The sequence below is a fragment of the Mustela putorius genome, unplaced genomic scaffold (genome assembly GCF_011764305.1).
Source record: "Mustela putorius furo isolate JIRA1106 unplaced genomic scaffold, ASM1176430v1.1 tig00000145_pilon_pilon_pilon, whole genome shotgun sequence".
Taxonomy (NCBI): domain Eukaryota; kingdom Metazoa; phylum Chordata; class Mammalia; order Carnivora; family Mustelidae; genus Mustela; species Mustela putorius.
The window spans coordinates 37,061,899-37,089,458 of record NW_025421294.1 but is presented as its reverse complement, the minus strand read 5'-3'; the positions used below and the strand labels follow the sequence as shown (position 1 = coordinate 37,089,458).

The 27,560-nt window shown below is 50.7% G+C and overlaps 1 protein-coding gene across 1 annotated transcript in view; it reads left to right on the top strand.

The window, feature by feature from the left end:
• The first annotated feature begins 2,283 nt into the window (after window positions 1-2,283).
• ERGIC1 (endoplasmic reticulum-golgi intermediate compartment 1) overlaps window positions 2,284-27,560 on the top strand; it is a 103,603-nt gene continuing 78,326 nt past the window's right edge. Inside the window, exon 1 of the mRNA XM_045075601.1 lies at window positions 2,284-2,501. Within this exon, the coding sequence (XP_044931536.1) occupies window positions 2,299-2,501 (203 nt within the window). The 5' untranslated portion in view covers window positions 2,284-2,298. The remainder of the gene's footprint in view (window positions 2,502-27,560) is intronic.

Sequence of the window (27,560 nt, the reverse complement as noted above, 5' to 3'; positions counted from 1 at the left end):
CAAGGGCCAGAAAATCCATACTAAAGGTGGCTTAAACAAGAGATGTTTATTTCTCTCTTGCTTAGATGTCTGGGAGTTAGCTGTCTGGGAATCTCTCTTGCTTAGCTGTCTGGGATGTCTGTGTTTGAGGACAGGGACTGTGCCACTCAGTGACAGGGATCCTGGTTCCTTCTACCCTGTTGCTCTGCTCTGCATGACCTTCCACCAGGGGTCCAGGATGGTGGCATCCATATTCTGGGCAGCCATATGGAGAAAGAGACAGAGAGACAGAGGGTAATATATACCATCTATCCCAGAAGCTGCCACAAGATGCTTCCCCTTTCATCTCCGTGGCCCGAACTTAGTCACATGGCCACACCTAGCTGCAAGGGAAACTGAAAAATACAGCTTTCCTTCTGAGCTCCCATACGAGGAGCCAAACATTAGAGCTCCATCACCATGCAAAAATAGCCATGATAGTCAACCTTATCTTGCACGACTCTGTGCCAAGCACTGTTCTAAGTCCTTGACACGTATCAACTCATTTCATCCTCACAATAGATCTGCGAGGAAGGTACTACTCTTGCCCCCCATTTTACAAAGGGGGAAACTGAGATACAGATGTAAAACAAGTCAATAAGTGGACAACCTGGAGGATGAACCCATGCACTGTGGTTCCAGGGTCTGGATGTTGTTCACATGGTTCAGAGTTACGAAGAGAGGGAGAAGAGATATTGGGGGACAGGCACATTCTCTGCCCATATAGCAGGGTGGAAGACAAAGAAGAAAGTACTCCAGGCAAAAGGAATAGTCAAGGCAATCCCCACCCTTGTCTGCTTCCAAGAGTAAGGTCCTTTATGACAGTGTCTCTCAAACTTTAATGCCCCAACAAATCTCTTGGAGATCATGCTAAGTGCACACCTGATTAAACAGGACAGGGCCTAGAATTTGCCCCATGATGCAGCTGGCCTGTGTACTACCACCAGATAGACTGGACCACATTTTGAGGAGTGAGGACATGTGGTCAGAAGCCCATCACTGCATGACTCCCTTCTGGCACAGGGCCAACAAACAGTGCTTTGGGCCTGGTGGCAGGCCACAGAGAGCACTTACACCCTTCTTGCTATCCCAGATTTCCAGTTCAGGCTGATTTCCTCTGTCTCTCCAAAGTACCAGGCCACTTGTTGAATGAATGAATGAATGAATGAATAAATGAATGACTGAAAAGGTAATGCTGGAGATCAGAGAGAGGGAGAGACAACTGATCAGGCGAAGTTGTATCCCCAGGGGAAGATTTTGGTTCACGGGCCCCACCCTGTCAGATCCAGTGCTGGCACTGTGCATTCTGAATCCTCCCAGAGGAACAGGTACCATGGTTTACTACTGTTTATAGATGGGGAAACTGCCTTCTGGCCTTGCTTTTAGAACGTGAGCCTCCACCTGTCTCCCCAGGGATTTTTCAAGCCCTGTGATGGAAAGATTGGAGGTGGGGCCAGTGACAGAACCCCAGGGCAAGTTCAGAATTAGTTTCCTTTATACCAGTCTTGCCTTACCTCAGCTACCATCTCCTCTAATCCACCCATCCTGGAGGGAGATGCTGATTCCCTGTGAGTTTTGCAGGATGAAGCACAGGCTCAGAGAGGTCTGTGAAAGGTCAAGTCACAGAGCAGGTTGCATTGTGTCTGAGGCCGCCAACCTGCCCTGGGGGGACCTGGCTAGCAGCCAGCTCTCAGTGAAAAACGGTTCCAATGAACCTTAAGTGGAAGATGGAAGCAGAGACAGCTATCTGGTCCACCGCAATCACTTCCAGTGATCCAGCCCTTTACCGGGTGCCAGGCGCTGCACTAAGCCAGTCTCCCAACTTTCTCCTCAGACCCTCAGGGAAAAGCCCTTCAAATGTCATCGCCATCTTTGTGCAGACGTGGAAAGCAGTGGGGGCTCAGAGATGCCAAGTGTCTTTCCCAGAGAGGCACAGCAAGGAAATGATGGGTCCGCTACGAGTGTGGGACTGCCTGACCTCCTCCCTTCTCAGAGCTGGACCTTATGTGCGACTCAAATCTGGATCATTCATTCATTTAATCCTCACAACACAAGGAAACTGATTTACAAATGCAAAGGAGCTCTTCGAGGCTGAGGTTTGCCCAAGACCACAGAGAGAAAGTGAAGGAACGCTTCGAAGGAACGAATGCGTCTTTGGGGGCTCCCTGGCCTTCCCCCCTCCAGCCGAGACTCCAAAGGCCCGCCCTTCCCCCTCCGGGCCCGCGGGCCCCTTTAACCGGGCGGCGGAAGGGGAGGCCGGGGGCGGGCGGACAGCGCCCAATGGGCTGCGCGGAGCGTCACTTCCCGGCGGCGGGAGGCGAGCGGCGGGTGTCGGGGGCGGTGGGCGGCGGGCGGCCGGCGGGGACGGGGCGGCCGGAGGAGGCGTTGGCAGCGGGCTGGGACCCACGCGGCGCCGCAGCCCACCTGGCCTGCAGCGCTCCCACCCCCGGCGGCGGCGGCACGATGCCCTTTGACTTCAGGCGGTGAGTGTGGCGACTGCGGACACGGGGTCGGGCACGCCGGGGACTCCTGTTGCCCCGCACGCAAGAGCAAGCCCCCAGCCCCCAGCCCTGTGCATGCCTCCTGCAGGCCCGCGGGGACCCGGGGCGGCCCCCTTGCTGCACACAAAGCCAGCCGGAACCTCTGAGGGCCCCCTTGTGCAGCCAAGCCACCCACCTCCCTGCCGCCCCATCCCTTCCCTGCCCCGAGCCCCATCCCCAGCCTGCCCCGAGCCCCATCCCCAGCCTGCCCCGACACCAGGCAAACCCCACGCAAACCCGCATCTCCTGCCCCCCGCCCCCCAGTCTGGGAAACAGATTAACTCACGCCACCAGCCATTCCCCCTCCTCCCATCTATGGAGCCTCGTTTGGTGGACCCCGCCCCTGCTGACAGGTGCGTCCTGGGGGCACCTCCGGTGAGCCCCCAGGGAGCCCCAGGGGTCTGCAGCCGGGTTACCGCGGAGCAGCAGCTGGAGGGTTTTAGGTTTCCATAGGCTGAGGCTGCCCCAGCCTAGGCAGCACAGGAGTCCTCTGTCAGTCCTGGTCCTGTACTCGGTATGGGGGCACCATGGGCAGGGCTCCCCAGAGGGCCCAGCCTGGTCTGGCCTTGGCTTTCTGCAGTCACTACAATGGGTCCTTTGTGGGGTCCAGCTGCCTCATGGTCCACGTTGTGCTGGGCTAGGCCTTCCGAAAGCCTGCCTGGGAAGGGGTCTCCGCCAGACTTTCCTTTGAGGTATGGAGCCCCAGGGAATGCCCTGGCCTGAGACAGCCACACTGTGGGGGTCTGGCCAGGAAAATAGCAAGGCTTCAGTATGGGAAGAGCTGGATTAGCATCCTGGCTCTGCCTCCTCAACTGAGCAGCTCCGTAGATTCTAGAAGTTAGGGGCGAAGGCCCTAGGTTAAGACCTCTCCTCAGCTCTGTGAAGGGATGACTTGGGCAAGTATCTGAACCCTCTCAGAAGCTCTAAAATTCACTACGTGCAGGTTGGAGCTGGATTTAGGTCCTCAACTGTGAGGAGCATGAGAAGCATTGAAATCAGAGGTTTGTAGGGTTTAGAGCTCAGAAGCAGGACATTAGTAGATGGGGGGCTTCTCCGTGAGGCCTTTTCTCCATCTACAAATGGGGATACTGATGCCTGTCTCACAGGAGGGAACTCTTCCTCCTCGCCTGCCCCTTCCCTCCACATAGGTGAGAGTGAAGTTGGGGTAAAGTGACAGCCTCCCCAGGAAGAAAAGCCTGGCAGTGACCCCCAGGCACTGGCTGATGTGGTACTTCCGCCTTTCCTGGGCACCCATGCAATCTGTAAACATCTGCCAGCTTCCTGCCCCTTCCATGAAGCCCAGAGGCCGGCACCAGGGTCTCAGGCAAATGCTTGTAGATCCAGGGCAGTTCCAAAGAAGGAAAGCTCCTCTGATGGAATCAGGGGACAGTCCTTACACTGACCCTTAGCACTGGCCCGTGAGAGCTGTGGTTGGCACATGGATTCTGGCTCCACAAAGCCTCCCCTTACCCAGGCTGAGAGTAAAGATCCCTGACCTCCCACCCCCAACCCCTTGCAATTTCTTAGGTTGCAGTGATTTTGACTTTGTTGGGGACACCGCCACTTTGGGTCATTGAATCCTTTCGCTCTGCATCTCACCCCTTACAAGGGGGAAGTTGAAGCTCCAGGCTGAGGGTCTTGCTGTGCACTTCAAGGGAGCTAGACCGAGGGGTGGGCCAGGGTCTAGGTCATGCCCAGCTTCTCACCTGCTGCCCCTTGAGTTGAAGGTTTGGCATGCCTGGTGCCATGGGGACCCCAGCTCAGTGAGGTCTTGTTTTATAAATTTTCTTGAGGGCTTGGGCTTACCATAGAACAGTGAGGATAGATTTCACCACTTTGCATTGGAGCTTTGGAGGACGAGTCATCTGTGCCTAGTAACCCACACTTTAAGATCTGTTAATTCCAGGGCTTAGTTTCTAAGGAAGGTTCTACCATCCCACACACCTTCTTCCTCTTCAGTGTTCATTCATCAAATGTTTACCATGCTCAGCTCTCTGCCACGTGGCCCACAGCACAGAGCTCCAGCTGTGCAGCCCTGCCCTCTCAGCCCTGGGGAGAAGAGAGGAGGGCATCTACCCCCAGACAAGGCGTTGCGAGGCTTAGACTTGAAGTCTGTTCTCTTATCACCTGCGAGAGGGAGTTGGATCTCCATTTTAAATCAAAGGAATGGGAGGCTGTGCCGAGTAGAAACTGTTTGCCCAGGGCCATATACTAGTGAGCTGGTGGAGCTGGGACTTGAACTCAGGGCGGTTAGCTCCAAAGCCATAGCTCTGGGAGCAAAGGGAAGACTTGAAGGGTCCCACAACCCTGTCAGATCTCTTAAGAACTGTGGGGGAAGGGAGGGGGGCATACTGTGGTTGGACCCACTCTCCCACCTGGAGGCCTGGAAGAAAACCAGGCTTCCTGCCTGTTTTTCTGGCCTTAACAACTAACCAGAATCAGGAAGTGTGTGGGGGGGGGGTGGCGGGGGACGGGATGAATAGCAATCTCTTGCCCTCTTGCCCTTTCTTATCAATACTCCTTTTTTTCCTTAGTGCCTACGGGACCTTGTGCATCTTACCTTCTATGTGTTCTCCTGTCTGTGAAATGGGCATGAGAACAGTACCCATTGTTGAGAGGATTAAAAAAGTCAATGTGTGTAAAGCATTGAGACACAGTAAGCACCCAATAAATTTTGGCCACTATTTTCATTATTTGTGTTATTACATGTAAGCACCTATATTTCCTAACACTATGTAATTCACTTAATTATGATGCTTATTCTCTTTCTCCCTTCCATTAAAACATGAGCTCCCTTAGGGCAAAGATTTTTATCTGTTTTATTCTCTGCTGTAACTTCAGTGCCTAGAACAGTACCTGAGCCAAACTCGCTCTTGGAAATGCCTTTTAGGGTCTGTTAAGGAAGTCAAAGGCATGGTGTGATTTGATCTGCCAGCTCTTCTTTACTGGGCAGATTTACAGCTCTTGGTGGAGAATTTTCCCCTTTCCTTCCTTGAATTTGCTCTAAGTTGTTTTTGGGGGTTGGGGGACGCGGGATCCTGGGCCTGCAAAGATTACTTGTGTTTGCTTTGCTCCTGTTGAATTGTTTCATTAATCGCTGGCCAGTTGCTGTTGTGGAATTGGCCTTGTGACCCAGATCCGTGGGTGTTGGCTCTGACTGTGCCCAGTTCCGGCTGGCAGGGGTCAGCAGCACCTACCTTCTGCTCAGCCTGGGGTGGGGGGGGGGGACAGTGCCTGCAGCCTGGAGGCCCAGAAGAGCCTGAGTACAGCTTTCAGAGGGCAGAGATGGCAGGCCTTCCCACAGGCCCATGAGCTGAACCCCTAAGCCCTGGGTCACCAGGGCTTCTGCCCTGTCACCGACCAGCCAAGCCATGGGACTGTTAGTTTATCTTCTCAGAGCCTCGGGTTCTTCATTTTAAAGACAAGTGGTAACCTTCACTGCCTCACCTAGTTGGGTGGATGTAGGGGCAAGAGAGGTGTCCCTGCAGGGTAGGGTCACTCTGTAATCTGTAGGGCCCAGGGCCAAATGAAAATGCAAAATCCCTTTTTGGAAAAATATTGTGAATTTCAGGACAGTGACAGCAGAGCATTAAAATAAGCAGGGGACGCCCCCCCCCCCCCCCCCCCCGCCATCCTGCCACCAGACTGTGTCACATTGCTTCTCATACTGGCCTTCCTCCAGGAGACCCCAGACCTTCTTGAGAGAACCCTGAATGAGCTTTCCAAAGCTGACCTGTTTTTTTGTTTGTTTTTTTCCCATAGTAAAGCTTTCCACAGTTAACCTGATTTTCTCATGTCCTGGTTTCAACCTTCAAACAGGGTCCATTGCTCTGAGGATCAAGTATGAATTCCTCAGTTCGTCATGTGGCTTTGTCTGAGGGGGGCCCTGCAGACCCAGACCCCTCCTCAGTCTGCACCAGGCAAGCCCCAGCCACCACAAGGGCTCTGAGCACATAGTTAAACACTCAGCTGTTAGCTAACATGAGTGTCTGTATTTCTACCCTGCCTTATTCCAGGAAGAGCTTGGGGAAGCTGACAGAAACTCATACTATTGAACAATTTTTTTTTAAGGATTTATTTATTTTAGAGCAAGAGTGTATGGGGGGAAGGACAGAGAGAGAAGGAGAGAGATTCTTAGTGAGACTCAATGCTGAGTGTGGAGCCGGATGTGGGGCTCGATCCCATGACCCTGAGATCACAATCTGAGCTAAAACCAAGAATTGGACATTTAACTGACTGAGCCACCCTACTTTACAACAATTTTTAAAAAACATAAATGGGCTTTAAAATGATGGCAAAAGGGAGATGAAGATTAGAGGAAAAGTGATGTGAACACTGGAGCTAGCATTTTGTTATTGAGCACTTACTACTGACTAGTGACCTGACAGTGTTATAAGGATCTTACGTATATCAATTCCTTTAATCCCACAGCACCCCTACCACACGAATTATTGTCCCACTTTACAGATAAGCCAGTTGAGGTACAGGACCAGTGTGAATCGGCAGAACGTGCTAGGGTTGAACTGTTGCCCTCTGGTTCCAGAGCCCTGCTTTCCGGCTGTAGGCTCATCTCTAAACCTTTTCCCCTTCCATTCAGCAAGTTCAGAGAGAATGGGAATCTCCTCTAATTGGATTCACTGACTTTCTCATCTCTAATTCTTCCCCTACTGTGCTCATTAAGAAGCTTAATGCCTCAGCTTTTTTTTTTCTTTCTTTCTTTTTTCTTTTTTTTAACCAGCCTCATTTGGCCTGACACTCGATTCAGAAATTGTCTTTAAAGAAGCCCACTAACCATCTCACACTAACTTAGAGCATCTCACTCTTGAGGGTCCAGGTTTTTCCACATTGGCCACTTGGGCTTTAAAGCCTAGAACACATGTTTACCTGCTCATCTGGACATGGAATGAGCTGGAAATCTCTCCTCTCAAGGCAGTTGGGATTCCGGACTGTGATACCTATTATCTTGAGATAGGGCTTTGGCCAGCTGAGGCCTTGTCAAGTGCCATTTCCTATCTAGTCATCTTTTCCTAGTTTATTTTGGACTTGCTGCTGGGCAGTTTTCTTCAGGCATTAGAGGGGCAGACGGATGTGAAGAGGGTGTCCAGGGGGAGGTTTGCCCACCGCCTCTATATCGGTGGCCCTCAACACTGGCTATGCATTAGAATCACTGGAGGAGCTTTAAAAAAGTCCCCCAACTCAGGCTACACTGTAGACCTAATAATCAGGCTCTGAGGGTCGGGGCCAGTATTTTTTTACTGGTCAGGTAGCAGTATTTTTTGAAAGGCCCTCACATGACTCTAGTGCAGGACAGAGACTGAGAAGATTGCTGAAAATCGGGAGAACCCATAGGAAGCAGAGCAGAGAGCTCTAGGGTAGGGAAGGCTGGGAGTGGAGTCTGGTCCTACCTGTCATTCCTGTGTGACCTTCAGCAAGCCATTTCCCTACTCTGGGACTGATCCTCGGTGGTCAGGGGGTTGATAAGTGGTCTTACCTTTCCATTGATGTCCTTGCTCTTCAGAGTGTGGTCCCAGACCAGCAGCTTCAGCATCACCCGGGAGCCCCTGGGAAATGCAGAATCTCATGCCCACCCGGAATCCGAATCTGTGCTTTAACAAGCTCCCCAGGTGATTTGGATGTGTGGGAAGGTTGCTGAAACCCTGATCTATATGACTCATCTGATACACTGTCTTTCATTCTGTGCTGCATACGGCAACTCTGACTTGGAGACTCACAACACGCGTGTCCCTTTCTAAAGGCACTGAGAAGTCCTGCATGAGAGGAAGCCAGATCACTTGGTACAGACAGCTTTTGTCAAACTGATTGTTGAAGCCACCCCGTTGTTCACAAGGCGCCCAGTACCATTTCTCAGAATACAGAGTAGGAAGCAGCCCTAATTGATCCTTTAAGGAAGTAGTAATTAGCCTAATTGTCTGTTGTCAACTTTAACATTCAGGTCTGTTAACTTAATTACATTGGTTATATAAGCAGGGAAAGTGTAGAACAGGAAAAAAAAAAAAACCCTCTAACACTAGCTGTATTTGTTGTTATAATTGTTGGCCCTTGGGAGAGGCAGGAGAACTCAGGGCTCCCCGTCCTGCTGAGAGCTAGGGGATACGAGGTGCTTTACAAATCTACTCACCCCGAGTGGGCATTATTGTCCCTATTTTACATCCAGGGAAATCGGCCTCAGACAAGATGGATCACACACCTGATGCCTCAAGGGCCCTGGGGACTGGTGTACACTGGCCACTGTAATCCTCTCCGTGGAGCCCTTTTCTCCTGTAACCCATGGGGCAGCACAGCTGGGCAGGAAGCAAGATCCCTTTGAAATGGATTAAAGGTTCAGTTTTGGAAACCCACTGGAGATGAGAAGCCTGGCTCTTACGAAAACAAAGTATAGTCACAGGTGCCTGAAACATTGAACCTTGTTGTGGCAGGAACCTTTCCATGGCGTTTGTTTTTCGTTCTTGCATTCCATTCCGGGGCTGGCATCTCTTCGGAGGAGGAAAGGAGGCATTAGTTATCTTACTAGGAATGCCTGACGGTTCCTCAGCTCGCGCGAAAGATTGAGTGCTGTGCTGGGCAAGGTGTGTCCTTGGATTTGAAAGTCACCCTGACCCCACAAGACAGACACAGTTATTAGTAATTTATTTTCTTTAGTTTCTTTTTAAAATTAATCCTACAAAAAAATTGACTTTTGGTGTACTCCTCTACAAAATTCAAGACCTTCGCTTGTAGAACCACCCCAAGCCTGTGTAGATACAAAACAGTTTTTTTTTTTTATTGACATATAAATATTATTTGCCCCAGGGGTATCGCCAGGTTTACACACTTCACAGCACTCACCATAACACATACCCTTCCCCAATGTCCATAACCCAGCCACCCTCTCCACACCCCCCCTCCCCCCAGCAACCCTCAGTTTGTTTCCTGAAATTAAGAGTCTGTCATGGTTTGTCTCCCTTCCGATCCCGTCTTGTTTCATTTTTTCCCTCCCTACCCTCCCCCACAGCCCCCTGCCCTGCCACTCAAATTCCTCATATCAGAGATATAATTGTCTTTCTCTGATTGACAGAGAAATAGCATAATACCCTCTAGTTCCATCCACCTCATTGCAAATGGCAAGATTTTGGGGTTTTGATGACTGCATAGTATTCCATTGTATATATATACCACATCTTCTTTATCCATTCATCTGTTGATGGATATCTAGGCTCTTTCCATACTTTGGCTGTTGTGGACATTGCTGTTATAAACATTCGGGAGCACGATATACACAATAGTTCTATCACCATAAGAAACCCTCATGCTGTCACTGTATGGGTCCTGCTACTAATGCAGTTTTTTAAAAAATTGTTTTTTAAAAAAAAAGCATTGTGCTAACTATTAGTTGTCCATCAGAACGCTTACTCAGACTGATCTTTATACCACTACCCTCCTAACAAATTTTTAAGCATGTGATAGTATCCATCTTGTTGCATATGGCAGGATTTTCTTTTTTCAGGCTGAATAATACCCCATGGTACATCTGCGCCACATTCTCTTGACCCATTCACCTGTCCTTGGACCTCTAGGTTGTCTCCACATCTTGGCTGTTGTGATTAATGCTGCTCTGAGCGTGAGGGTCCAGACATCTCAAGATCCTGAGTTCAGTTCTTTTGGATAAATACCCAGTCACAGGATTGCTGGATCATAGGGTGTTCCTATTTTTTGACTTTTTGAGGAACCTCCGTACTGTTTCCCAGAGTGGCTGCACTGGTGTGCATTCCCACCAACAGTGCACAAGCGTTCCCCTTTCTCCACATCCTTGCCAACACTTTGGACTGTGGCGACCCTACAGGTGTGAGGTGCTAGCTCATTGTGGTTTGGATTTGCATTTCGCTGATGACCAGGGATGCTGGCCATTCGTATGTCTTCTTGGGAGAAATGTTTCTATATAGCTCTGGAGAGTAAATGGTTGGTCACATACCCTGAAGCCACTGAGCCCCAGGCAGATAAGGTGATTTGGTGTGGGCTCTGGCTCATGGGAGTCGACACTCTATCCGGAAGGGGCAGCACCAATGCGGCTCTGTGGTTCTGTCCTCCTCAGATTTCTCTCATTTTCAGAAAATGACGAAAATCTTTTAAATTATGTGAAAATGGTTAGGAATCATTTCTGGTTTTATTTTTGTGGAACAGGATCCTGGGCCAAAGCAACGCCTTCCGGGGGCTGACAGTGGTCCATGTCTGGCAGCGGGCAGCCTGTGTGTCACACGTCCCAGTGTGAGACCATGTGCTGGCTGGGTGGACAGGACTTGGGGCAGAGCCCCAGGACTGCTGGAGGTGATCTGCCAGGCTTGGAGCCCAAGGCAGAGAAGTGTGGGCTTGGGCAGAGGCAACCCTGGGCCATAGGACTTTCCTCTTTGGGGCAGTACTGGGACAGCACAGCCAGCTCTGCCACTGGACCCAGCCTTCCTCTCCAGCCAAAGCTCAACTTGAGTGACACTCCTTGCTCCAGACCTTTTAATACCTTCAGCCTCTAGGGTGTATCTTGCAGGCGACTTCTCAGGACTGTTGTGATAACAACGGTGCCCACAATAGTCCCCATTTAGCAAGTGCCTGGCTAAAAGCTTTGCTTGGATTCCATCAGTTGATCCTCTTATTGGGTAAGAGCTATATATTATTCCCATTTGTCTGTTGAGGATGCTGGGCAGAAAGGAGGGACAGGACTTGGCCAAGGTCGCACAAACTGCAGGTAACACAGCTGAGACTTGAGGGTTCATTTGTGATGCCAGAGCTGACTTTCTTAACCACACTCTTGTGCCCTGGAGGCAAGTGTTATCACCTTCAATTTTGGGGGGCTACTCCATGGACATGCCTAATGTTACTTGCCATCCTTTTTTCTTAATTCAATTAATTAACAGAGAGTATTAATAGTTTCAGAGGTCGAGTTCAGTGAGTCATCAGTCTTGTCTGACAACCAGTGCTCATCATATCACGTGCCCTCCTTAATGGCCATCACCCAGTTACCCCATCCCCTCAGCGACCTCCATTTGTATCCTATGATTAAGAATCTCTTACGGTTTGTCTCCCTCTCTGATTCCGTATTGTTTTATTTTTCCCTCCCGTCCCTCATGCTCCTCTGTTTTGTTTCTTAAATTCCACATATTTGTAAAATCACTTGATAATTGTCTTTCCCTGATTGACTTATTTCACTCAGCATAGTACCCTCTAGTTCCACCCACATCGTTGCAAATGGCAAGATTTCATTTCTTTTGATGGCTGCGTAGTATTCCATTGTGTATATATACCACTTCTTTATGCATTCATCTGTTGAGGGACATCTAGGTTCTTTCCAATAGTTTGGCTATTATGGACATTGCTGCTATAAATATCAGGGTGCAGGTGCCCCTTTGGATCGCTACATTTGTATCTTCAGGATAAATACCCAGTAGTACGATTGCTGTGTCATAGGGTAGCTCTATTTTTAACTTTTTGAGGAACTTTCATGCTGTTTTCCAGAGTAGCTACACCAGCTTGCATTCCCACCAGCAGTGTAGGTGGGTTCCCCTTCATCCACATCCTCGCCGGCATCTGTCGTTTCTTACATTGTATTAGCCATTCTGACAGGTGAGGCAAGTAGTTTTGATTTGTATTTCCCTGATGCCGAATGATGTGGAGCATTTTTTGGCGATCTGGATGTCTTTTTTGGAGAAATGTCTGCTCATGTTTTCTGCCCATTTCTTTTTATTTATTTATTTATTTTATTATTTTTTGATTTATTATTTTTTATTTTATTTATTTATTTTTATTTATTTATTTTGACAGGCAGAGATCACAAGTAGGGGGAGAGGCAGGCAGAGAGAGAGGAGGAAGCGGGCTCCCTGCTGAGCAGAGAGCCCCATGCGGGGCTTGATCCCAGGACCCTGGGATCTTGACCTGAGCCGAAGGCAGAGGCTTTAACCCACTGAGCCACCCAGGTGCCCCTTTCTGCCCATTTCTTGACTGTATTGTTTTTTGGGTGTTGAGTTTGATAAGTTCTTTACAGATTTTGGATCTGATAAGTCATTTGCAAATATCTTCTCCCATTCTGTTGGTTGTCTTTTGGTTTTGTCAACCAGCTGTTTCCTTTGCTGTTCAAAAACTTTATCTTGATGAAGTCCTAAGAGTTCATTTTTGCCTTTGTTTCCCTTGCCTTTGGAGACATTTCTAGCAAAAAGTTGCTGCGGGCAATGTTACCCGCCACCTAGTTAGTTGTTTACAGTTTGTTTCTCTGGAAGCCTAGGAGGAATTCTGGGTCACTGTAGAGGAGGCCAGGCCTGGGTGATCACTTCCTGTCACAGTACACGTCTATGGGCAGATTACCACCAGTGAGCCCCTGCTGGGGAGCCACACAGAGGGGTGCAACCCTTCCAGTGGGGAGCAGGTGGGACTGGTCTCTGAAGCCCCCATGCAGGCCAGAGTGGGCTGCAGTGGTGAAGCCAGTTCATTGAACATATTTACTGGGGCCCTACTGTGTGCCAGGCTCAGTTCTAGTTGTGGGTATATGTACTGGACCAGACAGGAATCTCCCTCAAACCGCGAACTCATGAGACTTGTTTTTGTTCTGGCATTTGCTTCTCTTTCTCTCTTGCTCTTTTTAATTAAATGCACTTTTTATTTTGGAATAATTTAGGTTTACAGAAAACTTGTGAAGATAGTACAGTTACCCCCATCTGGCTTTCCCCATGATTCACACCAAGCATGACCACATCTGTTAAAACTAACAAATTGATATTGGTACATTATTATTAACTAAAATCCAGACTTTATATGGATTTCACCGGTTTTCCACTCGTGTCCTTCTACTGCTCCAGGATTCAATCCAGGATCCTACATTGCATCCAGTGGTCATGTCCCCCCAGTCCCCTATGTTTGGGGACAATTCCTTAGTCCTTCTCGTTTTTCATGACCTTGGCAGCCTTGAGGAGCACTGCCCGGGTGTCCTCAAGAATCGCCTTCAGTCGGGATTTGCCTGTTGTTTTCTCAAGATTAGATTGGGTTGTGAGCGGAGTGCCTTTCTCAGTGCATCCTGTCAGGGTACCATGTGATGTCACTGGTGGCGCTTCACCTTCATCTGGTGCGAGCAACATGGCCCAGCTGCCCCTGTATGGCCCCTCTTGAAAGGACTGGGAGCATTTCATCTAGTGCAGAGAGGTGTTTGATTTATTTATTTACTTACTATTGAGCCTAAATATTTCCCCAGATACTCATTCTTTATTGCTACAGAGAGGCATTTTGAAGATTTGTCTGAGTCTTTTAGGCCCCCTACAGTAGACAGGGTGCTGGGTCTGTCCAGAGCCCATTCCTGTGGATCCAGGATGAGACAGCAACTCCCTGTTTGTCTCCACCTGCTGAAATCTCACCCACCGTCCTCAGCCAGCCTTAAGCACCCCCTCCTCTGTGAAGCCTTTCCCGTTCTTCCTGAGTGGCAATGCCCTCCTGGCTGTGCCAGCCCCTCCTCTCTCCATCTGTCTCTGTGCCTCCCTTGCTCTCTTCCTGTTTGGCCACAAGGACTCCGGGCTGTGGCTCCCTCCTGCAGGACCCAGCACGGGGACTGGCACATAGGGCATGGCTGTCCCTGAGTGATGTGCTCAGCAGAGGCACATGGCATTAGGTGGAGGAAGGGCTTTGTCCATCTCCAGTAGTCCTGGCTTTAGTTTCAGCTGGACTGCTTCCCAAATGTTTGACCTTGGCTGAGATGCTTCACACCTCTGAGCATCCTTTGCCTCATTGCAAGCCAAGCCAAATCATCAGCAGTGCCTGGCTCCCAGGATTGTGGTGAGGGCTAATTGAGCTTGTCTCCATAAAGCCCTTCAGACTGCCTGGCATCTGTTTGGTACTCAGTAATTATTTGTTACAGAAAAAAAGGAAATCCAGGCTGTCACAGAAGCTTTCCGGGCTGGCAGGAAATTGGACTAGAGATGCCTCCTTGATAATAGCCCACGTCAGCGAATTTCCATAAGCAACCTGAAAATCACCGTGATGTAATACAACAGAAGCTCATTTCGTGCTTATGTAAAGTCCCAGGGTGGCTGGGGGAGCTCTGCCCCTCACAAGTACCCGGAGACCGAGGTTCCTTCCATCTTGTGGCTCTGTCCTTCCCAAGGAAGTGTTGGACCCTCTCCCAGACCTGGCAGTGTGGAGAGAAGGGGAGGATGTGGAGGGCTAGGTGGAAGGTGTGGATACAATGCCATCATTTCTGTCCTGACCTGGGGACGCGCTCACACCCAGTTGGCGGGAGCCACAAGGAGACCCAGGCAGGCCATGTACCAGGAGGATGCGAACAGGAGGGGGTTAGATGTGCCTGTCGATGGCAGAGGTGGGAACTGCGCTCAGTACTTTCCAGCCTTCCACCATTCTGGCACCAGCTCCATAAGCTGGGGGCATATTCGTAACCAACATGTATTATTAGTCAGTTTTTTAATTCTATTTTTATCTATGAAAGGTAGCTGTATAACATCTTTGAAAATGGTGAAGCAGTATAGCCTGCCAGAAATAGATACCAATAATTGCAGGGTTGTTCAGTTAGCTAGCCGGTGCCTTCCAAAGTTGTTGAGTCTGTTAAAAAAAAGTGGGGGTGGTGGGTATCGGCCAGTGGCAGAAAGATGAGAGCTCAGCCACAGAGTAGCACTGCCTGAGACTTCTTTGATCTTTTCAGAATGTTAAACAAGTGAGAACTCAGCGGGGATTCAGCACACTGCGCAGCCGAATGCCATTGAACCACCAGGTCCGAATATCACCTGAAATCAGCCGGGGTCATACCAGTGGCCCAGGTGCCACACTTCTGGAAATGCTGGCTTCGGGGACGATGAGCACATGATATGTACAAATCCAAAACATGGTGCCCAGAGGCGTGGATGAGATCCACTGCTTCGCCTCATAGCACTTAGCACTTTACAGTTTGCACCTTGATCTGTGAGGGAGGAATTAAGAGTGTCACTTGGCCAACGGGGAAACTGAGGCCCAAGGCAGGACATGACTCTGTCCACCACCACGCCTCCTCAGAGGGCCATATAGCAGATTTGAGTGCCCCTTCCTTCCACTGTCCCTGGCTGCTGTCTTTGGTTGGGGAAGTAGGTGTGACTCCTCCTGTAGGTGTGACTACCAGGGGCCAGGGTCCCTGGCACCCATCACCTGCCTGGTGCATGTGGCTGTTGACAGAGGAATGCCAGCCTCCCAGGCCTGCTTCGAGGAGCCAGGAAATCAGAAGGCGGCCCTGGGCCTGTTTGGGAACTTTTCAGCCACTCCCTGGCCCAGTGGGTGACATAAATGTGTCTGGTGACAGCATCAGTTGGTACTGGCACCTGGGGGACTGCTTAGCTGCACGTTGTTGAAGGCTCCTCCTGTGCCCTGTCATGCCTTTTTTGACATTGTTTTGTCCTCTGGACTGGGGCAGAATCCTCCAGTGATCCCTTCAGAGTCCAGGTGAGTTCAGGAAATTTCCTCTAATTCCCCTCCTGCAATGCTCCACCCCCTCATTTATAGCCCCGCCCACTGAAAACAGGCAGTGTGCCCTGGGGCTCCCAGGCACTTGGGTGGTGCTATTCCCACAGTGGAGGTGAGGACCACAAGGCCCAGGGAAGTGGGGTTTGCTCATTCGTTCATTTGTTCATTCATTCATTCACCATTCATTTAAAAATTTACTGGGGAGAATTCCAGGGGGGAAAGCAAGACTGACTTTGTCTTTACCTTCATGGTGTTTCCAGGCTAGTGGGGGATAAATATGGGCTAACAGGGGTGAACAAACAATGGCATAGAAGGTTATTTTTCATTGTGGTGAGTACTGAGAAGGCAGGAAAAGTAGATGGGGCAGTAAAGAATTTGTAAGGGAGGAGCTAACTGGATTAGCATGGCCATCTGGTACTCCTCCTCCAAAGAGATCCTCCCAGACTGCCTCTTCAGTCTGATTTAGGTCTCCATTCACCCTCTCCCTGGCTGAACCTTTTTATCATACCTGGGCACGGCCTTCAGATCACTCAGCACAATTGTGGTGATCTGTGTCTGCCCTTTGTCATTTAACATTCTGTGTCAGTGGAGTGTAAGCTCTTGAGAGCAGGGACCCAATCTGTGCCTGTCACCAGGTCCTGGTGCTGAGGCCAGGGTCGGCACACGGCAGGTGCTCAGCAATATATTTATCAAATCAAGAAAGGAGAGAGGCAGGGAGGAAGGGGCCAGTCTAGCTAGAGTAAGATCCCAAGCCTGGGACGTATGCTCTCCTCACCTCACACCTTCCACGAAGGAGCTCAGAACCCCAAACAAGGTGAGACTCCCTGACCCCCAGCACCTGGCAGAAGGCTCCAACTCCACTGAGACTGGATGCTTTGTTGCCATATCTCTGTGTTTGGAAATGTTTTAGTTTTCTCCTAAGGGTGTATGTGCATCTGAAAGGATTTATTTCTCCAGCGGTGAGAATGGAAAATGTTTCCTACTGACTTTGTCCTGAGGAATTGGGAAATCAGATATTACTCAGGCGTTGCCTGTAGTGGGAATGGGCGACTGGCTGCCTGTCCTCTAACGAGTTGCCACCGTGTAATCCCCATCCCCTCAGGCTTCGCTTGCTTAAAATGGCACGTTCGCCCCCAGAATCCGAGGTCGGGAAGTTGGGAAGGAGAGGACACCTGATGTTCCACATTCACCCCAGCCTGGCAGTTAGACCACATTGTTCCCATTTTGAACAAATAGGGTCAGCGCAGTTGAGGCCTGGGCCCAAACTCACATCGCTAGCCAAGTAACAGAGTCAGGCTCTAAACTCAAGACTCTGAGCTCCAGGCGGTAATGCCTTCTGTTAAATACCTGACCTTGGAAGCTCAGCTTGATCATTTTTCAGTTTCAGTTGAGCAGTTCTGTTCAATCTAGAATGGACGGGTTTCTCTAATCACCTGGGCCCCGTGTCTGTGCCACCACGCTCACACCCCCACACCACCCGCCCCACGGCTCTCTCTCTGGTCCAGGATGGGCCTAGGATTCTACATTTTCAGAATGTCCTCAGTGATTCTTAGGGTCAGGCAGACTGCGAAAAGCCTGCAAAAAGTCTTCACTATTAGGCTTCAAATGTAATCCTCGAGCTGAGAACGAATCTGAGTTAACTTGACTGATGGTGATCGTGAATGTGTCTTCTGGGACTTCAGAGTTTAGAAAGCCCTTAGAGATGAAATGTGGTCTGGGGATGATTGTTTTCTCTGTAGATGAGGACTCTGAGGTTCAAAGGGTTCATGCAGCTGGAAAGGGACTGCGGGAACATGGCTTTCCTGAACTCACATCCCATCCTTGTTTAGTTTGCTGGAGGGAGCATTTACATCTTGCTAGGTGAGCGCTAGTTAGGTGCTCAGATCCTTGCCAGTGACAGAACTATGGGCTTTGACCCCTCTGTGTCCCTGGTACAGAGAACTAGACCTGACCTGTTCTCTGCCGACAGATATTTCTGGAAGGAGGGAAGTGAGAAGTTGCAGGTGCTAGACAGTTGGTGGTGGGGATGATAGTGGAAGTAAATGTTTATTGAGCGTCTCCTGGGCATTGGGCCCAGGGCTACGCACTGCAAATATGTCATCTTACTCACTTCTCACAACGAACCCAGGCAGTGGGGGCTTTTACTTCCGCATTTTGCAAGTGGAGGCAACTGAGGTAGAGCGATTTGCCCCAGTGTTGGTGCGTGTTCAGGTTCTGGGCTGATGGGAATCCTTAAATACGGGAGCTGGGAGGGTGGGGTGGGGCTCGAGATGGATAGAGCCAGCCCTTCGGTTTTTGGAGAAACCTGAGGTTCTGAGAACTGAGGGGCTCCACCCAAGTTCACCCCACAAACCAGGTTTTGCTGTCAGACCTGCTTGACTTTCCCCAACTCAGCTTTGGTTGTTCTAGCTATAAAACTGGGTCATGCTTAAAGCCAGGTGGTTTATCACAGCTGAGTTAACCCTGAGTCAAAGGAGCAATGGGAAGCTTCACCCACCCATATCCACCCCGCCCTGGGTCAGGCCCCTGGCAGTGGGGGCCATATTGGCACGTCACCCCACTTGGACCGCCGCCTGCCCTGCACTCACTGGAGCATGACAAGTCAGCCAGCCAGGACGCTGTGTGTTCTAGAGCTAGTCTTGAATGCTGCCCCTGGGACACCTGGGCTCTGGATCCTGGAGCATCCACCCATGCTGTGTGTCCTTGGGCAGCTCACTTCACCTCTCTGAGCCTGCTTTCTGGTATAAAAATGGGGACATGAATCCTGACAGCCCCCTCTCCCCACAACTACCAACTCCAGGGTTGCTGGGTAGAGTTAAGGAGAGAACCTCCGGTAGCTCCTTGCCCAGAGGAGGTCCCAGTCCATGTCATGGCCCCTCTGCTTTCCTTCCCCTATTTATGAAACTTCCTGACAGGCTTGATCTGCTAATGCAGAGACTAAACTGATAGCGCTGGGGCAGGGCTTTGAATTCTGCCCCATCACAGATTTTATTTCATCCTCATGGTCTTTTAAACAAATTGAACAAATGCCAGCACTTTGAAGTTAGATGTCACAAAAATTGATTACCATTGCCTCTAAAAAATGGGGCTCTCCGGCCAGGTGACAGACATAGCTATATCCCTAAGGTGTGGCTGCAATGCTCCCCCACTCCCTGTTGCCTGGTCCCCAGCTGTCTCCCTTTCATTTATGAGATCTGCATCCTAGTTCTCAATAGACCAGCTTTTGGGCACAGGGATGTCTGAGAGGAAATAGGCTGCAGGCAGAAGCTGGGCCGGGCTGGGCAGAGCCCTGAGGCCAGAAGCTTGTGGGGAGGTATATGGGCTGGGCAGGGAGGTGGGCTGTGTTGGGGGCTTCAGGCATCCTGCGAACCTCTCTGACATGTGAAGACACCTTTGCAAGCAGCCAAATTGATTTGACCTAATGGAGGTTAGAAGTCCAGATGCCTGTGAAAGACTGCCTGGGCTCCAGTGTGCCACTTGCCAGCTCTGTGACTTTGGGCAAGTTACTAAACCTTTCTGTGCCTCACTTTCCTCATTTGCAAAATGAGAATGATATGTGGCTCATACGTGTGCCTGGACATGGTAAGCATTCTACTTGTCAGTGGCTAACATTTCCAACCCCAAATAGATTTGTCTAAGATCTTCCTTAAGAGATGGTCAGGAAAGGTTCCTAGAGAGATCGGCCTATGTCTAGAAACCCCAGACAGAGACTAGTATAATTGAGTATAATTCTTGCTAAGAGAAAATTGCCAAAGCATCAGGTGTATTGTCGTCATTGCTGGAGGGAGCAGTTTTGCATTTCTCATGCCTCCACTTTGAACCTGGTGCTTAGAGATTCTATTAAGGACACTCCGTGGGGAGGGAGTAGAGTGAAGGAGAACAAGGCTCAGATGTAGATTTTTTTTTTTTAATATTTATTTATTTATTTGACAGACAGAGATCACAAGGAGGCAGAGAGGCATGCAGAGAGAGAGGAGGAAACAGGCTCCCTGCTGAGCAGAGAGCCCAATTCGGGGCTCGATCCCAGGACCCCGGGATCAGACCTGAGCTGAAGGCAGAGGCTTTAACCCACGGAGCCACCCAGGTGCCCCCCAGATGTAGATTTTTTTTTTTTTAAGATTTTATTTATTTATTTGACAGAGAGAGATGACAAGCAGGCAGAGAGGCAGGCAGAGAGAGAGGAGGAAGCAGGCTCCCTACTGAGCAGAGAGCCTGATTTGGGGCTCGATCCCAGGACCCTGGGATCATGACCTGAGCCGAAGACAGTGGCTTAACCCACTGAGCCACCCAGGCGTCCCCAGATGTAGATTTTAACTTTTCAAAACGCTGGTGCATTCTGCCCAGGTACCCTGTTTTGTCAGATTAGCTTGCAGGACCTGGTTTCTGCTGGCCGATGTCATTTACCACCTCACAGGATCTTCCTGTGGGCCTCTTGTGGTCACAATGGACACTGAGGACCCAGGCAGGGAGGTCTCTCTTGAAAGGAGCCAGTGGCCATTGGGATACACCAGAAACCAGGGTTAATTAAGAGTTTGGTCTCTGAATCTCCCACCAGGCTGCCAGTGCCTTGCTCTGCCTTGGTCATTGCTGGGTCCCCTAGGCCTAGGACAGTACTGGGCACACTAACAGAAATGTGTCAAATAGTAAATGAGCAGAGCTCAAATCCTGGCTGTGTTTGAATGCCAGCTCTACCACTTCCAGGCTCTCTGATTTCCTAGTGCCTTACTTGCATCCTCAGTGGGGATAGTGGTGGGAACTTCCTCCTGGGAGACAAGACTCCTTCAATGACATAATGCTGTTAAGTAGCCCAGCATGGCACCCTGCCATTGGAAGGGCCCAGTACCTAAGGCTGGGATTATTTTTCAGTTTGCATAGGTATTTGAACCTTGACACAGGCTACCACATGGGCCTCTGGCTCTGTGGGTGGCAGTGTTGAAACTGTCATTTTGGAAACTTTACCTGAGCATATGGGCAGCCTGGAAGAGAGAGGGTATGTGGGTTTGGCCGAGGAAGAGGAGCTCTGGGGAGAGCCACCCCTGTTTATCAGAAAAGCTCCTGTGTGTACTGTGTGTGTGTGTGTGTGTACACATGTGTGAAAATCTGTTCACATCTTTGCTAAAGGCCCAGGGGTGGCTATTAGTGCCCCAGCTGGTGTCACAGTGTGGGGCTCCCCAGTGTGGGGACGTGGGATGTGGACTTGGTGTCCGCCGTCTCACCAGGCTTAACTGCTTTGCCATGCTCACTTGTTGTCTGGGAAGATATTGCACAGGACCTGTGATATGGAGGAATGTCTAGCAAGACAGCTGGACCCCGCAAGGTCAGTGACTTGTGAGTGGCTCTTGGGTCAGCTGCTCCTTCAGGGGTACCTCCTGCCAGGTATCTCTCCACTGGTTTTAGAGCACATTCCGAACATTTTCCTCCCTTGGTCCCCCATCACAACCCCGTGGGGGAAGGAGTTGCCCATTTCACAAATGGGAAAATCGAGGCCCAGGGGGTCATGGTCTGCCTGACTGGCTAAGGGCAATTTGCTGCTTCAAATGCAGATTCCCGTGGCTCTACCCGGAGTTTGTGATGTGGGGCATCAGGGCCTTGGCCTCTGTATTTCCACACTCCTGATCATTACAGTACCCCCAGAGTGGAACCCCAAGCAGGAATTCCAGGTTTGTGCTCTGGCCCTGTTTGCTCAGTCTTGCCAATCATGGCATCTTTCTGGGATTGGTTGTTTGCTCAGGTGTGAGGTGGGGAGAGCAGTAGTGAACTTCTGGTGATGTGAGAATTCTAGAAGCAGGTGTGTAGCACTCTTTAGGGCCCAGTGAATACACATTTGTTGTTATTATTCCATATGTGATTTGTTACAAAAGCAATTAAAGAAACAAAAGGGACGCCTGGATGGCTCAGCCCGTTGAGCATCGACTCATGGTTTCAGCTCCGGTCCTGATCTCGTGCGGTCCTGAGATTGAGCCTTGTGTTAGGTTCCATACTCAGGAGTCTGCTAGGATGTTCTCTCTCTCCCAAATAAATAAATAAATTTATTTTTTAAAAAAGGAAACAAAAATGCTATCTGTGTGTATAAGACACGAAGTGTTACAGGTCACACTCCTCCCCTACCCCGTCCGCTGAGTAGTGTTCTCCAAACACCAGGAAGCACTGCTGGGCAGGGAAGGGGATGCTGGTTTCCAGGAGGGCAGTGGGTACAGGGGAGGAAGCACACTCAGCTGCCTCCTGGACCTGGTCTGGATCCAGGGAACATGTCCCCTGATAGGCCCCCACGCCCCTCTGCTGGCCGTTTGCCTGGGCCAACAGTTCCGCCTAGCACTTCCCGGGAGATGGTCTCCGAGCCCGCTCACGCCTTATTTGCTCCTTTGTGTACTCATGCATGAACTATTACCATTAGCACCTGCTGTATGCCGCATATGGTATGGGAGCCGGGATATGAAGCTCAAGGCCACGGATGCCGTGCCTGCTCTCATGGAACTTCCATTCCAACAGGGAAGATGGACAGTTACATGAGTAAGAGCTTTCTGAGTAAGAACATCCAGGGAACCTGGGGATTTAGATCGAACTTCTCGCGGGGCTGGAGGAGGGCCTCCCCACGGTGTCACTCCGGAGACCTTAGTGTTGAGCAGAGCTGGGTAGATGCCAGGGTGAGGGGTCCAGTGCTGGCCAGAGGCAGGGGCAGGAGTGAAGTGTCAGCACACAGCAGACTGGAGAATGCATTCGCAGCACGATGAGAGTGTGCCCTTGACCCTCAGTACAGGGAGCACAGGTTTGAGCAGGGGAGCCAAGTTCGATCTGTGGTGTGGCAGCTGGCAAGTCTGTGCTAGGGAAGCGGGCCAGGGTGCAGCCTGGCAGGGCCAGGCGAGCAGCTGCTGGCTCTTGCGGTATTTAGTTTCTCTGCCAAGAGGCTGCTTTGATTCATATTTTCCACATGGACTTGATGTTTGGAAAATGTTGACCTTCAACTAATTAAATGTCACTTGTTAAATTTTAAGTCACATCCTATTCAATTTAAAAAAAAAAAAAAGGACAATGGGCCTGTGACTTAGTTTATGGCCTGTTGGCAGGAGGCAACTTGACAGTACTGGAGGCCAGAGAAAAAACAGGTGCCTTATCAGTGACCCCCCCCCTCCCCTCACCACGTCCTTGGTGGTGGGCCCTGTGTCGTTTCTGTGTGAGGCTGGCTGGACTGACAGTGAGGCTGGGTGAGTGGCCAGGCTGGAGAGGCTCAGATAAGACTGGAGTGCCAGCCCAGGCGGGCAGAACTGAGCACTGCTTGCAAGAAGCAGGGTCTTGTTGGGAAGGTGGGGTCTGTTCACACAGGCTGGAGAAGAGTGGAGGCCACGTGGGTGATAATGCTTGGCCAGAAAAGAAGCAGATGGTGGAATGTGCAGAAGCCGACAATGAATTAAGGGGCTTCCTGGGGGAGAGACACTGGAGAGATGAGGCAGGGTCAATCAGCGAAGGGGAAGGAATGGCATTCTGGCCGAGGGGCTCTGCAGCCTGATGGCAGACTGGGAGGCAGGGATAGTGATGTCAGAAAGAGTGGGGGTCACGATAGCTTGGGGACCTGGCCCAGGGTCTGTCCGTTTTTGCATCAGGCAATGGGGAGCCATAGCAGGTTCTTGAGGAAAAGCAGTGTCTAGTACAAAGAAAGGGATCAAGTGAATGTGAGAACTCCCTAGGGCATGGATGAAGGGGAACCGAAAGCCTATTGGCATGGGTTCCTGTATTTCCCAGGGATGTCCAGTGAGTGTTCTCTCTGTTGGGATGACTGCTTGTTATTCACACTCTCATGGAAGCCAGCCTGAGACTGAATTCAAGCATATGAAATGCCGAAAGCATGCTCCAGGCGTACAGGCGGCATTGGAATTGTGGCCAAGGGCTGGGACCCCCAAAAACCCCACTGCAGGAAATTCGCAGTTGGGGAATTGAAAAGCTGTTTGGAAAATAGCACTGGAGCCCCAAGGCCACTCGTAGACATTAGGCATGTGTTGACGTATTTGAAGTTCATTAAAATAATACAGGAAGAGCGGTGCCTGGGTGGCTCAGTGGGTTGAAGCCTCTGCCTTCAGCTCGGGTCATGATCCCAGGGTCCTGGGATCGAGCCCCACATCGGGCTCTTTGCTCGGCAGGGAGCCTGCTTCCTCCTCTCTCTCTGCCTGCCTCTCTGCCTCCTTGTGATCTCTGTCTGTCAGATAAATAAATAAATTTTAAAAATTAAAAAAAAAAAGTAATACAGGAAGGAATATACTTGATGTTTTAGGCATCTTAAATGAAGAGTAACAGGAACTTATTTCAGCTTCACGTCCTCATCTGCAAATGGGTCCAACCATAGTGCCAGCTTCATGGGGCCATTCTGAGGATCACAGGGGCTGATGCAGGTGAGACACTTGGCATTGGACTTGGCTAGAGTAGGTTCTCCATTGATATGCCTGGGACAATCCGATTCATTCTTACTTATCATGCTGACTTACTCTGAGCATGAACATTTCTGTTCCAGCAGTTTCAGGGAGATGCTAATAAATTTGTTTCACTTTCTTGCATGGATGCCCTGCGTAAGAGACTTTTTCCCCTTTGTCTAGAACTCACTGCCTAGTGTGAACATTCATTTCCCTGGCCCCACCCCCTCCCAGCTGTGGGACTTCAGGCAGGTCCTTAATCCCCCTGGGACTCAGTTTCCTCCTTTGTAACAATGGGCTAATAATAGTGCCCCACCTCCGCATTTTGTGAGACAGAATGAGATCACATACGTGAATTGTCAGCAAGTGCTCCTCCTCAGCCACCATGTCGCTGGCCCCTCCTCCTGGGGTCCTGTGTACCCCCAGGACTCAAGGCAACCCAACCCTCTTCCCCATGACTTGGCTTCCTCCCTATGTCCTTGTCTTCCACCTTCCATTAGAGTTCCTAGAGTGGGAATAATCAAATCTATGTCTTCCCTTCTGCTTCTGGCTTTACTTCCCTTTTCATTTTTTATCCCCCAAGGCTGTTTCATTGGCCATTCATTTATTCATTCATTCACTTGTTTATTTACACATATTTCTGCTGGTCATTCATTTGGCAGTAGGAGTCCAGTGGTGAGCAAGAGGGATATAACCCCTGCCTTCATGGAGTCTTTGGTTTCAACAATTATATCAAAAACCCAATTAAATTTGTAGTTCTCAGCGGATACAAGGGCTGCAGAGGAGAACATAGAGGGCTCTAGGACCTGAGTCTTCTTGGGAATCAAGGAAACCTCACTGCAGTGATGGAGCAGCTCTCTGAAAGATGCTTAGGGCTGAAAGGGAGGGAGGCCTGGGTGAAGGGCCCTGCATGGGCATAGGCTGGAGGCAGGCAGGACCCTGTGGCAAGCGGAAGTAGGGCTGAAGAGTGCTGGGCTGGAGGTGTCCAAGGAGGCAGGCCAGGAGGGCCTCATAGGGCATGGTTAGGAATCTGTCCTCTATCCTCAGAAGCCTTCTACCTGGGAGGGGTTTTGAGATCATGAAAATCTCACCCTGGACAGAGGGGGAGGAGCAGAGCAGGTGAGGTCCTTCCGCAGTGTTCAGGTGACGGGCTTGTTGCTCTGTACCATTACGCACCCCAGGTCCTTCTAGAATCACGCCCTGGAGGAGCCACTCAGCTGGGGTCCTCAAGGCCAGAAGCTTTGTGTTGATGTGCAGGAAAGTCACAGACACTGAGGTTGTGGGTCCCAGAGGCTTGGGGTAGGATTGAGGAGCCCTTGCCGGCTACCACGTGTCCAAGAGGATTTTTGTGTAGTCTGCTCCCGATGAACCTGGGGAAGGGCTGTTTACTTAGAGCCTTCTGTGTGCCCAGCAGGCCAAGTTCATCATCTCAGCGAGCCTTCCCAGCGCTCTGCAGACAGGGGTGGGAGTGCACTGTTGTCCAGAGAAAGAAAACAGGGTTGGGCATTTGTGAGGGACCTGCCCCCTTATCCCGAGGCTCCTACCTGCCAGGTGTTTTGAGCCCAAGTCCGAGCCCCCATGCGCTGTAGGTACCAGCAGGGAGAGCCCGCTGTGATCGGAAGCTGTGTGGATGGGTCTCGCCGTGTCAGAAGATCTGTAGGTAGCTTGAGAGGCCTGTGGCTGCGGGAACCCACTGTGATGGCATGACTTCTCAGGTTCACATTGCCTTCTTCATACACCATGGTCCAGGCTCCCCTTCAGACTCCCAGGATCGCTCCTGGCCCAGGTGCGCAGCAGGCAGCCTTCCTAGGGAGGGCCTGGCCCTCCTGCCTGCCCCCCAGTGTCCTCTCCCCCAGTCCATCCTTTCAGACCTTGGGTGGAGGCAAGGCTGTTCCCTGTAAATACCAGTCCCCTTACATGTGCATTTTTCCTCTATGATTTTTCCTGTTTTGATGAAACACTGCTCTTGGCCGTTCAGGTTCCCAAGAGGGGACTGAGGCTTCGGCCCGCCAGCCAGTCATTCAGGAACTTTGCTCCCAGGCCCAGCCCCACACCCAGCCTGCATTCCGCCAGGGCCATAACCTTTGTGCCCTGTGTGAATGGGGCCCGTTCCTCCCCCCCCCCCTCCATTCCCATGGTTCCCAAAGACACCTCCTTATCGCTTTTTCCAGCTGACTGAAAAAGGCTGCATTCTGGCCCCGAATTACCACCCCCCACCCCATGCCCTTTCTGTTTTCTGTTTTCTCCGAGCCCGAAGGGTGTGAGAGTTTACTACAGTTCACAGTCCTGCCTGCCTCTGAGCCCACTGTGTGTCCGGGACGTGACTTACAGGCTGCCTGGAGGGGAAGGCCAGGAGTGGTGCCTGTGAACAACGTTAGCTCATTAATTAATTCACTGGGCAGATGCTCGGAGTGCCTGCTATGTGCCGGGCATTGCTTTAAGCACTGGGCGTAAATGGTGGAGATAATAGCACCATCCACCTGCACGATAGGAGAGGTGTCGCTGCTGTCATTGGCCCTACTTTATAGGCTGGATCTGAGGCTCAGAGCTGACACAGGCTGCTCAGAGCTGCGGGTCATTTCTCTGCCACCTCTGTGGGAACCGCTTTAAAAACTTCCCTTCTTCCCTTCCAGGAGCCCTATGCAGCCCCCGCACCTCCTTCAGCTGAGTGGGGGCTAGTGTCCAGCCCTTGCTGTCTGCCCCAGTCAGGTGACCCTGTGCAGGGGACAGCCTGCTCATCTGTCCACGGTGGCCTTGCCAAGGCCACAGCACAGCCAGTAGGTAATGGCTCCAGGGTTTGGAAGTGAGGTTTCTCTACCTCCAGATTCTCAAATCTGTTCTTTGGGGCTCCTGATTATACGTTGGCCGTGTTCTCTCTGTTGCTTTTCTCCCCCTACTCTGTGTCTACTGGCCTTGTCTTAATCACACAACTCTGCCAGTGGCACTTTGTTGAAAGTATTTGTCCTGAGTAATTGTGAGCTTTAGATCTTACCTTTGACGTCTATTTACCCATCCCATACTCATACATGTTTGTTCATTGTTTATTCATTCTTTCAACAAACAGCATTTATTCAGTGCCAGGCCCCAGGCCCAGGAGGGGAGGGACAGATGAGCCCGCCAGTTCCCGGGCATATAA